This window comes from Papio anubis, chromosome 18 (assembly GCF_008728515.1).
Source record: "Papio anubis isolate 15944 chromosome 18, Panubis1.0, whole genome shotgun sequence".
Taxonomy (NCBI): Eukaryota; Metazoa; Chordata; class Mammalia; order Primates; family Cercopithecidae; genus Papio; species Papio anubis.
Window position 1 is genome coordinate 15,359,097 of NC_044993.1, and position 16,002 is coordinate 15,375,098.

At 44.2% G+C, this 16,002-nt stretch overlaps 1 protein-coding gene across 9 annotated transcripts in view; it reads left to right on the plus strand.

The window, feature by feature from the left end:
- Window positions 1–460: 460 nt before the first annotated feature.
- MLKL (mixed lineage kinase domain like pseudokinase) overlaps window positions 461–16,002 on the plus strand; it is a 28,685-nt gene continuing 13,143 nt past the window's right edge. The window contains exons 1-6 of one of the 9 annotated variants that reach the window (XM_017953558.3): window positions 462–1,237; window positions 1,499–1,564; window positions 6,053–6,514; window positions 8,808–8,882; window positions 9,757–9,940; window positions 15,217–15,314. In XM_017953558.3, the coding sequence (XP_017809047.2) occupies window positions 6,055–6,514; window positions 8,808–8,882; window positions 9,757–9,940; window positions 15,217–15,314 (817 nt within the window). In that variant the 5' untranslated portion in view covers window positions 462–1,237; window positions 1,499–1,564; window positions 6,053–6,054. Of the gene's footprint in view, window positions 1,238–1,498; window positions 1,565–6,052; window positions 6,515–8,807; window positions 8,883–9,756; window positions 9,941–15,216; window positions 15,315–16,002 lie in introns of all 9 variants that reach the window. The other 8 variants (XM_009196847.4, XM_009196846.4, XM_021932169.2 and 5 more) reach the window with 8 other exon arrangements.

Sequence of the window (16,002 nt, forward strand, 5' to 3'; positions counted from 1 at the left end):
AGCTTTATGTTCCCTGCCTGCAGACCCTATTCTCCTGCCTCACCTGAATCTCTTCACCTAAGACAGGAAGAAAACGGATGGTTCAGGAGAGGAAGAACAATAGCAGGGCGAACAATCACCAAAGCCGGCTTCAAGTGATTCTCCCCTCTCAGGCTCCCGAGTAGCTGGGACTACAGGCATGCACCACCATGTCCGGCTAATTTTTGTATTTTTAGTAGAGACAGGGTTTCCCCATGTTGGCCAGGATAGTCTCCAACTCCTGACCTCAGGTCATCCGGCCACCTCAGCCTCCCAAAGGGCTGGGATTACAAGCATGAGCCACTGCGCCCAGCCCCCAGTTCTGTTCTTTCAGAGGCAAATAGTCTGCTGAGTAAATGCGTGACACTACTTAGACTTTCTAGCTGAAGATGTAGTTAATCTTAAGAAAACCTGACTCACACTATAACAGGATGTTCTGCAATGACCTTAAAGGAGGAAGTGATTTTTTTTCCCACTTTGGTGTCTCTTCCCTAGTACCCTCCCCACCCCGCCAATATTATCCAGCACAGAGAAGTAAACACCAGAAGCGCCTCTCCAACTTGCAGGTTTTCTCTAAACTTCCAGTCCTTCCCACACCGTGTCCTGGTTATAGTAGTTGCTGGGACCTTATTCTATTCTGAATCCCCAGCCCCGAAAGAAGGCCTGGCACTGACGTGTACAGCGTAGTTACAGAGTGACTTTAAGGAAGGCAGGGAGAGTGTGGAAAGGACAGGAGGAGCATAGCAGGAGGAAGGGAGGGCTCGTGGTTCTGAGCTTCCTAGAAAGCGGCTCTAGGGAGCCGGGGCACGGTGAGCCTGGCGGTTGGCAGCTGAGCCAGGTCGGAGGGGGAAGTGTCGCAGCATTCCCTGCAGGCGTCCCAGACCTGAGGCGGTGGCCTCCGGAGGGCACAGGACAGAAACAGCCGTCCAAGTAGCTGAGTGGAGGGACCCTACTCAAGTGCAGCTGCAGTGGCCGGGGTTTCCCTCAGGTAGGATCGGGGCTCCTTGTCGCCGCCAGCCACGTGTGGTGTCCGGTACGGCCAGCGGAGTGCAGGGCGCGGACACCAGGGAAGGGGGTGCAGGGGAATTCCCGCGGGCCTCGTGTTTGCAGACTTCTCGCCTGGGCAGGAGGCGGTCGTGGGAAAGAAGGCGGAAGAGCGAGCTTTTTGGAACTCTGCACGGGACAGATTGGACGCACATCCCTCGGGGGAGTCACGAAGGTGAGCATGGGGTCTCCCCAGGAGGCGGCGGGGCCGAGGGGCTGCAGCCGGATTCCTGGGCAGTGACGGGAAGAACCGGGCGTGAGGTGGCCCGGTCCGAATTCCTGGAACTCAGGACCTAGTTGGTTTCATTTCCTCGGCTCTGATGGTGGAGCTGCCTGCTTGGATCTCGCACTACCTTCTGCCAAAGCGAGAGGCCCAGTAGCGGTGGGGGTCGTGGAGGACAGGGACACGAGAAAAAGTAACCTGATGTCTTCTCAGAAAAACGAAGCCTTCAGGTTCGCAGGCTGAAGGCGAGAGAGAGAGACAGAGAGAGAGGGGGAAGAGGTAAATGTCTGATAATCTTTATTTATTTTATTTTATTTTTATTTTTTGGAGGGAAGAGGTGAATTTGAATTATTGCCATTTAAAGATTTTTCACTTTTAAAATTAGTAACGTGTTTTCTCATCGTAACATATGAACATAATCCCCTTTTTCTTTTTATGTATTTATTATTAGAGATGGGGTCTTCCTCTGTTGCCCAGGCTGGAGTGCAGTGGTACAATCATAGCTCACTGCAGCCTCCGAAACTCCTGGGCTCAAGTGATCCTCCCGCCAGATCCTCCCAAGTAGCTAGGACTACAAGGTGCACACCACCAGACCCAATTAAATTTCTTTTGTATTTTTTCGTAGAGCCAGGGTCTCACTTTTTCACCCAGGCTGGTCTCAAACTCCTGGGCTCAGGTGATCCTCCTACCTCGCCCTCCTAAAGTGCTGGGATTACAGGTGTGAGCCACTGCAGCTGGCCTGAATATATTCTTAGTTGTTTGTTTTACATATTATAAATAGCACTGCAGTGAACATCTTAGTAGCCATCTATCTACACACACAAGCTTTCTGCATCATAAGTTCCTAGAAATTCAAATTGCCCAGTCTATGTGTGTATATATTTATATTCCCTTTCTTCCCTTAGAGCACATATACTTAATAAGCCCTTAAACAATTGAAGTTATTGTAGGGCGCTTTTTTCTCGATGTTTTGCAGTTTTTAATATGTTTTAATGTCATACAGGCAAGTCCCCTTTTCTTTATTTTTTAAAATCCTAGTTATCCCTACTAATTTCCTGTTTCAAATGAACTTTTCATTTTGTTTCAATGCCAAAATATGTCATTAGATGTCTTATTGGAACTGCATTAAATTGGATTTAAATTTGGGAAGGATTGCTGGGTTGGTCTATTTTAGTCTTCCCAGCCAGAAGCATGACACTTCTTCTCTTTCCTCCTTTCTTCAAGCTTTGTTTTGCGCAATTTTCTTTTTTTTTTTTTCTTTTGAGATGGATGATCTTGGCTCAGTGTAACCTCCACCTCCCGGGTTCAAGCAATTCTCCTCCCTCAGCCTCCCTAGTAGCTGGGATTACAGGCACCTGCTACCATGCTCAGCTAATTTTAGTATCTTTAGTAGAGATGGAATTTCACCATGTTGGCTGGACTGATCTCAAACTCCCGACTTCAGGTGATCCACCTGCTTCAGCCTCCCAAAGTGCTGAGATTACAGGCGTGAGCCACTGCGCCCGCTACAATTTTCTTCATACCATGCCACCACTGTATAATTAATTATTTTAAATTGTTTGTCTCTTCTATGGGTGCAATATTTTCCCCACTTTCCTTTCTGATTAGTTAGTGCTGAGATATGGCTTTCTGATGAGGCTGGTAGTAAGATAACTGGAGCTTGGAGCTAGGAAGCTAAAATTTGCAAGATTCCTTGAACAACGTTGTCACATGTGCTTCTGTTTCTGGTGCAACAGAGAAAGTGTAAAACCCTTTGCCCTCACAATTCCCAAGACATAGCCTTGAAGATACGTGCTTAGCATGTGGGAATAGCTGGGTAGTCTGAGATCCGCTAGTCTTTTTAGGAGTGCCCTAATAACTCTTACCTCCCTTGCCCAATCACTGTAACTCTCAGGCAGCAAAAATGCAAATATATCAATTGCTCATTTATTTAGTTTCACTTCTGCCAGTGCCTCACTCAATTTTTAAAGCCATATTTGGGCTCCAGGCCAAGCTGTTATTTAATCCATAAACTGGTGGTAATACTTAACCTACCTTTTTCACTGAGCTGTTAAAAAAAAAAAAAAAGGCCAGGTGTGGAGACTCACACCTGTAATCCCAGCACTTTGGGAGGCTGAGGCGGGTGGATCACGAGGTCAGGAGTTCAAGATCAGCCTGGCCAACATGGTGAAACCCCGCCTCTACTAAAAACTACAAAAATTAGCCAAGCGAAGTGGCAGGCACTTGTGGTTCTGGCTACTCAGGAGGCTGAGGCAGAAGAATCGCTTGAACCCAGGGGGTGGAGGTTGCAGTGAGCCGCGATTGTGTCACTGCACTTCAGCCTGGGTGACAGGGCGAGACTCTATCTCAAAAAAAAAAAAAACAAAACTAACTTTGTTTTTTGTTGTCGTTGTTACTGGTGGTAGTGGTGGTATTTTTGAGACACAGTCTTATTTTGTTGCCCAGGCTGGATGGAGTCAGTGGCACACTCATGGCTCACTGCAGCCTTGACCTCCCAGCCTCAATCAATTCTCCCTCCTCAGGTTCTGGAGTAGCTGGGACTACAGGCAAGCACCACCACACCCAGCACATTTTTGTATTTTTTTTTTAGAGACAGGGTTTCACCATGTTGCCCAGGCTGGTCTGGAACTCAGGCTCATGCAATCCCCTGGCCTCAGCCTCACAAAGTGCTGGGATTACAGGTTTGAGCCATCACACCCTACCCTAACTTTATTTTAAATACTGTGGAAACTGGTTTCATGGCCTTGTGATTATTTGAATGCAACCTCCCTGAACCACAGCGTCTTCACTTTTCACCTGTTTGTTTCTTCTAGACAGGGTCTCTCTCTGTTTCCCAGGCTGGAGTGCAGTGGTGTCATCATAGCTCACTGCAGCCTTGACCTCCTAGGCTCAAGCAATTCTCCCACCTCAGCCTCCTGAGTAGCTGGGACCTGTAGTCCCAGCTAATTTTTGTATTTTTAGTAGAGATGGGTCTCGCTGTGTTGCCCAGAATGGTCTGGAACTCCTGGCCTCAAGCAATCCTCCCACCTCTACCTCCCAAAATATTGGGATAACAGGCAAGAACTACCATGCCCAGCCAGTATCTCCATCTGTTAAATGAAAATAACCATGGAGAGCTGGGGGTTCCGGAGCGCTTAGGATGTAGTGGGTGAATTGAGAGATCTAGCATCATCATTATCATCATCATTCATTGCTGAACACAGTTGGCTTTAGTTGCAAATAAAGCAAACATGATTCAAACTGCCTTAAACAATCAGGGAGGTCATTGGTCCATGAAACCTGTAGTTAGGGGGTGGGGTACACTTCAGTGTCAGTTCAAACCAGTGGCTCAATGTTCTCATCAAGGACTCAGATTCTTTCTCCCTTTCCATTCTACCATGCTCAGGTTAGCCTCATTCTAAGCTTTAGGATCAGGGCTCTGTGCTTCCTCACTCATGTTCAGAGAAGACAGAGAGGTTGAGAGTAGGAAGCTGGCACTGCAGCCTCAACCTCCTAGGCTCAAGAAATCCTCCTATCTCAACTTCCCAGGCAGCTGAGACTACAGGTGTGTGCCATCACACCAGGTTAATTTATTATATATATTATATATATGGAATATTATATATGTATTACAATATATATGTAATATATTACATTTTTTTTGTGATAGTACAACCTCTGCCCTCTGGGTTCAAGCAGTTCTTCTGACTCAGTCTTCCGAGTAGCTGGAATTACAGGCGTGCACCACCACACCCAGCTAATTTTTGTATTTTTAGTAGAGACGGTGTTTCACCATCCAGGCTGGTTTCCAACTCCTGACCTCAAGTGATCTGCCCTCCTCAGCCTTCCAAAGTGCTGGGATTACAGGCATGAGCCACTGCGCCCAGCCAATTTTATATTTTATTTATTTTATTTTATTTTTTATTTTTCTAGAGAAAGGGTCTCACTTTGCTGTCCAGACTGATCTGGAACTCCTGGCCTCAAGCAAACCTCCTGCCTCTTCCTCTCAAAGTGCTGGGATTATCGGTGGGAGCCACCTCGCTCAGCTGCATTTTTCTTAAAGCACTGTAGGAAGAAACTGAACAAATTTTTGTAGGAAAAATGAAAGATAGACAGTCCACGTGTTTTAAGAAAAAGAGAAAGAAACATACTTATCTGTGGCAGTAAAGACTAGCCCAGCTCACTTCACTCATTTGAATTACCTGCCTGGCCCCTGAAACCTCTACGCTTTAGCAGGATATATTTGTAATAGGCGAAACTGATGTAAACATATCGACCTGAAAATTTACATGCAATACAAGTTTATTCCTTGATCACTTAACAGTCCATGACAGACGTTCCAGGTCTGTGGGTAGCTCTTCTCCAGGTGATGATCCAGGGACTCAGGACCCTTCTTGGGGCTCCACCACCCCTAGGGCCGCTTCTTCACGCGGAGCCAGCCGGCAAAGGGAGAGTCTGTGGAGGCAGCAAAGTTGCCCCAGTCCGAAGTAGAGCGGGTCACATGCACTTACACCCCATTGGTGAGAACTAGTCACATGGCCACATCACGCTGCAAGGAAGGCTGGGAGATGTAGTTCTGGCTGGACCAGCTCTTCCCAGCTACAACTCTATTATTGTGGGAGGGCAGAACAGGTTTTGGTGGGCAGCAAACCATCTCCATCTTGCATGAAAATGCTAGGGAGACCTCCTCAGGCATTTAAATCACAGACCCCTTTGATTCTTTCTTAGCCAAGTAGTGAATATGCAGGAGAATTGGGGATTTCACCAAATTACATTCATTTCTTCCAGGCATGGAAAATTTGAAGCATATTATCACCCTTGGCCAGGTCATCCACAAACGGTGTGAAGAGATGAAATACTGCAAGAAACAGTGCCGGCGCCTGGGCCACCGCGTCCTCGGCCTGGTCGAGTCTCTGGAGATGCTCCAGGACCAAGGAAAGAGGAGCGTGCCCTCTGAGAAGTTAACCACAGCCATGAACCGCTTCAAGGCTGCCCTGGAGGAGGCTAATGAGGAGATAGAAAAATTCAGCAATAGATCCAATATCTGCAGGTTTCTAACAGCAAGCCAGGACAAAATACTCTTCAAGGATGTGAACAAGAACCTGAATGACGTCTGGAAGGAGCTCTCGCTGTTACTACAGATTGAGCAACGCATGCCTGTTTCACGCATAAGCCAAGGAGCGTCCTGGGCACAGGAAGATCAGCAGGATGCAGACGAAGACAGGCGAGCCTTCCAGATGCTACGAAGGGGCAAGTTCGGTTTTTGGTGGGGAGTGGGAGTGCAGTTGAACACATTTTAGCCTCACTTTAATTCACCAAAGGAGCAGCAAGGATGAAGTTTGAGCAGCTATAACATACTTGTAGCTCAAAACTCCTAACATCCTTTGGCCCAGATATACGGTGAGGGCTGGTGAAATTTGGGCAAGTCAGTGTAGAGGAGGAGTTTTTTGTTTTGTTTCATTTTTTGAGACAGGGTCTCTTTTGCATGGGCTGGAGGACAGTGGCACAGTCATAGCTCACTGTAGCCTCAGGCTCAAGTGATCCTCCCAGCTCAGCCTCTGGAGTGGCTGGGACTATAGGTGTGCATGCCACCATGCCCAGCTAATTTTTATTTTATTTTTTGCAGATAGAGAGTCTCACTATGTTGCCCAGGCTGGTGTAGAACTCCTGGCCTCAAGTGATCCTCTTGCCTCAGCCTCCCAAAGTGCTGGGATTACAGTCACCTAGGAGGTCGAGGCTGCAGTGAGCCATGATTATTCCACTGCTCTGCAGTCTGGGTGACAAAGCGAGATTCTGTCTCCAAAACCAAAGGGTGGAGGGGGGCCAGCATGAGAAGTAAATCTCCCTCCTTGACCTCGAGGGCCCCGTTTCCCGTTCTGAGGACATGAGACCTTCAGTACTGAAACTGGGGAAGTCTAATGGAAACCATATAGACACACTGATAATCTAATCCATTGTTGGTAGAAGGATATTTGTGCAACCGTTATCAAAATGTGAGATACAATCACACAATCTACCAGTTTCTTGAATACCCTTCTGGAGATTTAAGTATTTATATTTTATTGTTGTCACACAGTCAGCATCATACCAAACACATTGTTCTGTTTCTTCTTTTCTCATTAAATAATTTTAAATATCTCCCATGTAAATATCCACGGAATTATATAGCTTGTTTTCCTACTTGGCATCTATCCTACTGTTTTGTTTTGTTGTATGATCATACCAGCAGCATACAAATTCGAAAACAACCCAATACATACACCCATCATTTTTTCCCATTTTTTGTGATAAAATATACATAACATAAAATTTACCATTTCAACCATTTTTAGATGCCAATTCAGTGGCATCAAGTATATTCACATGGTTCTGAAACCATCACCACCATCTATCACCAGAACTTTTTTTTCTTTTCTTTCTTTCTTTCTTTCTTTTCTTTTCTTCTTTCTTTTCTTTTCTTTTTTTTTTTTTTTTTTTTTTTTGAGACAGAGTCTTGCTCTATCACCCAGGCTGGAGAGCAGTGGCACAATCTTGGCTCACTGCAACCTCTGCCTCCTGGGTTCAAGCAATTCTTGTGCCTCAGCCACCCGAGTAGTTGGGATTACAGGCATGTGCCATGACACCCAGCTTACTTTTATATTTTTAGTAGAGAAGGGGTTTTACCATCTCTACTGACCAGTTTGACCAGGCTGATCTCAAACTCCTGACCTCAAGTGATCTGCCTGACTCGGCCTCCCAAAGTGCTAGGATTACAGGCATGAGCCACCACGCCTGGCCTATTTCAAGATATCTTTATGAGAAATTCCCAGAAGTGGAATTATTAGGTAAAATCACTAGGTCAAAGACTATAAGCATTTTAAATTTTGATAGAAGTTGCACAGATATTACTCCTACCAACGATGCATGAGGTTATCTGCTTCTCTATACTTTTCCCATAAGAGACTTTCCCACTTTTGGTAGTAAGGGTTTCATGTCCCCAGAACTCCTCAGTCCTGGGCAGACAGGGATGGCTGACCATTGTAAATAGTGTGTTGTAAATTTTCAAACGTGTTTCTGAGTATATAAATCAGGATAGATTTGATTATGCTGTGGTTTAAAAAACAACAACAACAACAACAACTCAGTGTTCTAAAAAAACAAGTTTATTTCTCATTCAGGCAAAGTCCAGGGGACTCTCCAAGATGAATGTCCTCCTTCTAGGATACTTTCAATAGTATAGCACTCCTCTGTTGACACAAACTTTCTTCACTTCCAAAGCAGCCAGGTTGGAACCTTATGCAGAGTCAGTTAAATGCCCCCTCTGGGAAGTGACAGACATCTCTTTCCTTCATTTCTTAGCCAAAGTGAGTTACCCAGCTATGCTTTAATGCATTTCCTATGTGCTTAGAAGTAGAAATCTGAATATTGGTGATCAGTAGTAATCCCATCATAATGAATATGATAAGTAAAAAATGATATCTCAACAGTTTTAATTAGCATTTTAGTTTTGATTGGCATGTGATTTTAATTTGTTTTGAGCATTCACTGCCCTTTTTTCCTGCAGATAATGAAGAAATAGAAGCTTCATTGAGACGATTAGAAATCAACATGAAAGAAATCAAGGAAACTTTGAGGCAGTGTAAGTTTTCGTGTGCCCTGCTGTTTCTGATGGCCCCCAAACTAGAAGTCATCAGTTTACTGGGACCCCAGCCTCCCCCTACCCCTGCGTTTGTCCATTTTCTGTGCTGGATGACTGGAAGCAGCCCACAGGTTTGGGGATCCATTCATGGCTAGCCCAGGCTTCTGTCCACGGAATAACATCCAGAGGCGGCTTCTTGACCAGTAAAATATCTTCTAACAGCTGTCAAAGTGCTTAAAAATCTCTATGAATAGCATCAAAGCTTCAGTTCGGTTGCTGAATTTCCAAGAAAAAATTCAAATCAAATTTAAAATGCCCACCCATTCATTCATTGAACAAAACTGTATCTGTTTTATGCCAGAAGCCATGCAAAGAGGGGACTAAGATGCAGAGAAGGACACTGACTTCCAGGAGCGCATGGGGTAGAGGAGAAAAGAGGAAAGAGAGACAGTGAACACACAACAGCAAGGTTACTGAGCTTGAACTATGTCCCTAACTACTAGATCTGAAATGACTAGACCAGATGCCAGATGCTCAAATGCCAAGCTCTGGGTAACAGGAATAGCGATCCTTCCAGGATGAGATAGACGAGTCTGGATGAGGGTTAAGGCTGGAGGGACAGGTGGGATTTGAAGAGGAGCGAAAGGAAGTGGATGACACATTCTGTTAACTATCCAACTGTGTCTCTACTGGTCACTCAGAGGCATTGGAGCCGCTCCCTTGGGCTGAGTCGATCAGAAGCCCCAGCCATGACCAGCTCTGGTTCATGTTGTAGAGCTTCCCACTCACACATCACAAGGATGCCACCTCCCTTAGGACCCCTTCCTCTGCTCATTGACTCTTTTATCGTCTTTCCTCTTGGGGATGAGGTCAGGTTTACTACCAAAATGCATGCAGATCCCGCAAGAGCAAATCAAGGAGATCAAGAAGGAGCAGCTCTCAGGATCCCCGTGGATTCTGCTAAGGGAAAATAAAGTCAGCACACTTTATAAAGGAGAATACCACAGAGCTCCAGTGACCATAAAAGTATTCAACAAACCCCAGGCTGGCAGCATTGCGTAAGTTGTTTCGTGTGGTTCTCTCGTGTGTACTAATACTTATTCTCTGTAACTCACCAGGGAGAGAGGGGTATTGTCTCCATTTTTAGATGAGGAAGCCTGGGCTTCAAAGGGTTAAATGACTGCTCTCCACTATTAAAGAGCAGTCTTGACTTAAATACATCTTTCCACCTCAGTTCTAGTCTTCTCTCCTTTATTCATGTATATATTTAAAAAAAACAAAAAAACTTTCTCTTCCAACCCTGTTTCCCAGTTGCTCATCCCCTCCCCAGACAGTAATTCTAGTGTGTTTTGTTTGTATCTGTTCTTGTAAAATGTATGCATACATTTTTCCTGTTCACAACTGGTAGAGTTATGTGTCTGTTACCTCCTTTCCTCATTTTTCTCACTCAACATCATGAAACATGTTCCATACTTGGACTCCTTAATTTCTGTCTGCCATCCATGGTGAAGATCCCCATTTCGCCAATTTTTTATTTTTATTTTTATTTTTTTTTTGAGACAAGGTCTCACTCTGTTGTCCAGGCTGGAGTGCAGTGGTGAGATCATAGCTCATTGCAGCCTTAACCTCCCGGGCTCCAGCAATCCTCACACCTCAGCCTCCCAAGTAGCTGGGACAGCAAGTGTGCACCACCATGCTTGGCTAATTTTTAAATTTTTTGTAGAGACAGGGTCCCACTGTGCTGCCCAGGCTGGTCTGGAACTCCTGGACTCAAGCGCCTCCTGCCTCAGCCTTCCAAAGTGCTGGAATAACAGGCATGAGCCATATATTTTGTCTATTTTTTTTTTTCCAGTGATGAAATCCAGTCAACTTCCAACTTCTCCTATCAAAAAGGTGCCATACTAAGTATCCCTTTAGGGACCTGTATGAGAATTCTTTGGGATATAGCACCAGGAGAGAAAATGATGGGCCATAGGATATGTGTATATTAAGTGACTAAGTACTACCAGGCAACTCTTCAGAACAGAGTGTCTATGCCTACACTCCCACAAGCAACCTCATCAACCTTTAGTGTTATCCAGATTTCTAATTACTTTCATCCTTCTAGTTATAAAGTGATCAATATCTTGTAGTTATTTGAACTTGCATTTCTGTTTTTACTAATGAATTCAAGCCCTTATTTACATGTTTTAGCTATTTGGGTTTTCTCTTCCATAGATTGCCTGTTCATATCCTCTGCCCTTTTTTCCATCATGGTTGCTGCTTTTGTCTTGTCTGTTTGTAGATCTTTGTATATTGTGGAAATCAAGCACTTGTCAGCTTTAGATATTGCAGATTTTTATTTGTGCTCTGGAGGTACCCTTCCCCACCTCGAGATCTTAAAAGCATTCTATATTTTCTTCTCTTAACTTTACAGTTTTATTTTTTATATTTAGGTTTTAATCCACGTTAATCCACCTACTAGAATCCACCTTTGTATGTGACATTATGTAGGGCTAACTTTTATTTTTAGCCACATAGTAAGTCAGTTTTCTCTATACCATCTATTAAGTGGTCTGTCTTTTCCTTGTTGATTTGTGGTACCATATTTATTGTATATTAAGTTTTTATATAGACATGGATCTGACTCTGATCTCTCTAATCTTTCCCACTGATCAATTTGTCTGTTTCTGTATCAATGACACGCTGTTACTGTGTTTTTCATGTGACTTTGCAGTAAGTTTTGGTATCTGGTAAAGAACTTCCTCCTGATTCTTTTTCGGGTTGACTTAGCTAAATAAATATCAAAGAAAGTTTTATCACACTCCTCAAAATGCGATCAAGATTTTGATTGAGACCATATTTTTAACAGTTTTATTGAGATATATTTTACATACCATAAGATTTACCTATTTAAAATGTACAATTTAATGACTTTAAGTATATTTACAGGCCGGGTGCAGTAGCTCACACCTGTAATCCCAGCACTTTGGGAGGCCAAGGCGGGCAGATCACCTGAGGTCAGGAGTTCAAGACCAGCCTGGCCAACATGGTGAAACCCCGTCTCTACAAAAAATACAAAAATTAGCTGGGCATGGTGGTGTGAGCCTATAATTCCAGCTACTTGGGAGGCTGAGGCAGGAGAATCACTTGAACCTTGGAGGCCAAGGTTGCAGTGAGCTGAGATTGTGCCAGTACACTCCAGCCTGGGTGACAGAGCAAGACTCCAATGAAAAAAAAAAAAAGAAGAAGGAAGGAAGGGAGGGAGGGAGGGAGAGAGGGAAAGAGGGAAACCCTATACCACTAGCAGTCATTCCTCATTCACCCCCATCACCACCATCCTGAGCCCCAGGCAACACTCCTACCTTCTGTCTCTATAGATTTGCCTTTTCCAAATCTTTAATGTAAATGGAATAATACAATACGTGATCTGTTGAGTCTGGCTTCTTTCACTTAGCATAATATTTTCAAGGTTCATCTATATTGTAGCAAGTATCATTTCTTCATTCCTTTTTATGGCTGAATGATAGTCTGTTGTATGGACATCTTATTTATCCATTGATCAGTTAATGAACCCTGTGTTTTTTCCACTTTTTGATTATTATGAATAATGTTTCTGTGTACATTCATGTACAGGTTTGGGGGGGTGTTTTTATTTTGTTCTGTTTGACATAGAGTCTTGCTCTTTCACTCATGCTGGAGTGTAGTGGTGTGACATCAGCTCAACCGCAACCTCCACCTCCTGGGTTCAAGCAATTCTCATGCCTCAGCCTCCCGAGTAGCTGGGACTACAGGCGTGCGCCAACATGCCCAGCTAATTTTTGTATTTTCAGTGGTGACGGGTTTTGCCATGTTGGCCAGGCTGGTCTGAAACTCCTAACCTCAAGTGATCCACCCACCTTGGCCTCCCCAAATGCTGGGGTTATAGGCTTGAGCCACTGCACCTGGCCCTCCTGTGTTTTCTTCTAAGAGTTTATAATTTTGGCTCTTATATTTAGGTTTCCAATGTTGAGTTAATTTTGGTGTATTGTATAAGGTAGTCATTCAACTTCATTTTGCTGCATGTTGATATCCAGATGTGCCAGAACCATTTGTTTAAAAGACTGTGCTGGCCTGGCACTGCAGCTCACATTTGTAATCTTAGCACTTTGGGAGGCCGAGGCAGGTGGATCACTTGAGGTCAGGAGTTCGAGACCAGCCTACCCAACATGGTGAAACCCCATCTCTACTAAAAATATAAAAATTAGCTGGGCGTTGGCTGGGCACAGTGGCTCATGCCTGTAATCCTAGCACTTTAGGAGGCCAAGGTGGGCAGATCACCAGGTCAGGAGATCAAGACCATCCTGGCTAACATAGTGAAACCCCATCTCTACTAAAAATACAAAAAATTAGCCAGGCGTGGTAGCAGGTGCCTGTAGTCCCAGCTACTTGGGAGGCTGAGGCAGTAGAATCGTTTGAACCCAGGAGGCAGGTGTTGCAGTGAGCAGAAATTGTACCACTGCACTCTAGCCTGGGTGACAGAGCGCGTTCCAAAAAAAAAACTGTGAAAAATCAACTGGCTTTATCTGTATGACTTTACTTCCGGACTCCCAATTCTATTCCACTGATCTATTTGTCTAGTCTTATGATAGCACTATACTGTTTTCATGATTGTAGCCTTGTGATATGTTTGAAATTGAGAAGTATGAGTCTTCCAGCTTTGTTCTTTTTTTGCAAGACTGTCTTGGCTATCCTGAATTCCTTTCATTTCCATACAAATTTTAGGAATATCTTGTCAATTTCTGTTTTTGTTTTTGCTTTTTTTTTTTTTTTAACCAACTACAAATTGGGTAAGGATTGCACTGAACCTGTAGGTCAATTTGGAAAATGTTATCATCTTAATGATACAAAGTCTTCCTATTCAAGAACATAGGACGTCTTTCTATTTCTTTAGATCTTTTAAAATTTCTTGCCAGGTGCAGTGACTCAAGCCTATAATCCCAGCACTTTGGGAGGCTGAGGCAGGAGGATCACCTGAGGTCAGGAGTTCGAGACTAGTCTGGCCAACATGGTGAAACCCCGTCTCTAGTAAAAATACAAAAATTAGCTGGGCATGGTGGCAGGTGTCTGTAATCCCAGCTATTCGGGAGGCTGAGGCAGGAGAATCGCTTGAACCTGGGAGGTAGAGGTTGCAGTGAGCCGAGATCCCGCCATTGCACTCCAGCCTGGGCAACAAGAGTGAGACTCCGTCTCAAAAAACAAACAAACAAACAAACAAACCAAAACAAAATTCTTTCAACAATTTAAGTACAAAATTTTCAGGGTAAGACTTGCACTTCTTTTATAAATTTATTGCTAAGTATTTTATTCTCTTTATGCTATTGGAAATGACAATTTTTAATTTAATCTTTTGATTGTTAATTGCTAGCAGATAGAAATACAATTGATTTTTGTAGGCTCTGAACCTGCCCTGTTTCTCTGACAGACCTTGGACAAGCCTCCTTTACCCTTTGAATCTAAGACTCAGAGTGAATGAACAGATTGGATTGAGTTGGTGGTTCCAGTGATCCTCTTTAATAATTTACCTGCTCACATTTTTTAAGGCCCATGTTTTGGAAGGAATTTTGGTTATAAGATTTCACTTAATAAATATCCTTATTTTTATTAATCAAAGACACTCATCACAGGCTAGGCATGGTGACTCACACCTGTAATCCCAGCACTTTGGGAGGTGGAGGTGGGCAGATAACTTGAGGCCAGGAGTTTGACACCAGCCTGGCCAACATGGTGAAACCACGTCTCTACAAAAAAAAAAAAAAAAAAAAATTAGCCGAGCATGGTGGCATGCACCTGCAGTTCCAGCTACTCAGGTGGCTGAGGCATGAGAATCGCTTCAACCTGGGAGGTGGAGGCTGCAGTGAGCCAAGATCGCACCACTGCACTCCAGCCTGGGCGACAGAGCAAGACCCTGTCTCCAATTTAAAAAACAAAAAAAAAGACAGACACCACCATCTGTCAGAGTATATGCTAAACAACAGGTTATGGCCTAAAAACAATAACAAATGCTTGACTTTTTAGTTTGCCTAGGAAAGCCCTGTAGGTCATAAAAATACAATTCTATCAGACTATTTTAACTACTGAAAAGATATTAGCAAGCCCCATTAATATCTCACAGACCCCGAGGGACTAATTGTGCTGCCACAGGCACCCGAGGGGTTCTACATGTTGTCATCAGTAGCTGAGCTCATCCTGGCACCAGTTCTTACCCCCAGGAGATGCTGATACCCCCACCCCCACATACACAGAGTCACCACATTGAATGTTCTTAAGGAACCTTCCAGTTCTGAAATCCCGATTTCTCTTTTTATCCTCATAGAATAGTGAGGCAGACTTTCAACGATGAGATCAAAACCATGAAGAAATTTGAATCTCCCAACATCCTGCGTATATTCGGGATTTGCATTGATGAAACAGGTAAGGAATGCTTCTGGGATTGGTCAAGCTTTGGATGGCCTGGAATATACCTCCTGTGTTTCAATGTGTTGCACTTTTTTTAAAGAACACCACAAAGGGTGGAATCTACAAAGTGTGATTATTATCAATGTTAATTTTTTTTTTCATCCCAAGATGCACGTTCTCATCTTCTTTTAGGAGAGCAGCGCTGAAGGCTGAGGGTTGGTTTGCACTAACATGGCCACATCTCCTTTCAGTACGCTGGGAAATAAGGGGGTACATGTTTAGATGCCAGCCTGGAAGAGGGGTGCATCTTATTGCTCTAAAACATTATAAAGCTGCCAGGTGCAGTGGCTCACACCTATTATCCCGGCACTTTGGTAAGCCGAGACGGGCAGGTCATATGAGGTCAGGAGTTCAAGACCAGCCTGGCCAACATGGTGAAACCCCATATCTACTAAAACTACAAAAATTAGCTGGGTCTGGTGGCAGCCACCAGTAGTCCCAGCTACTCAGGAGGCTGAGGTGGGAGAATTGCTTGAACCTGGGAAGCGGAGATTGAGTGAGCTGAGGGTGCGCCATTGCACTCTAGCCTGGGCAACAGAGCAAGACTCCGTCTCAAAAATAAAAACAAGGCCAAGACGGGTGGATCATGAGGTTAGGAGATCGAGACCATCCTGGCTAACATGGTGAAATCCTGTCTCTACTA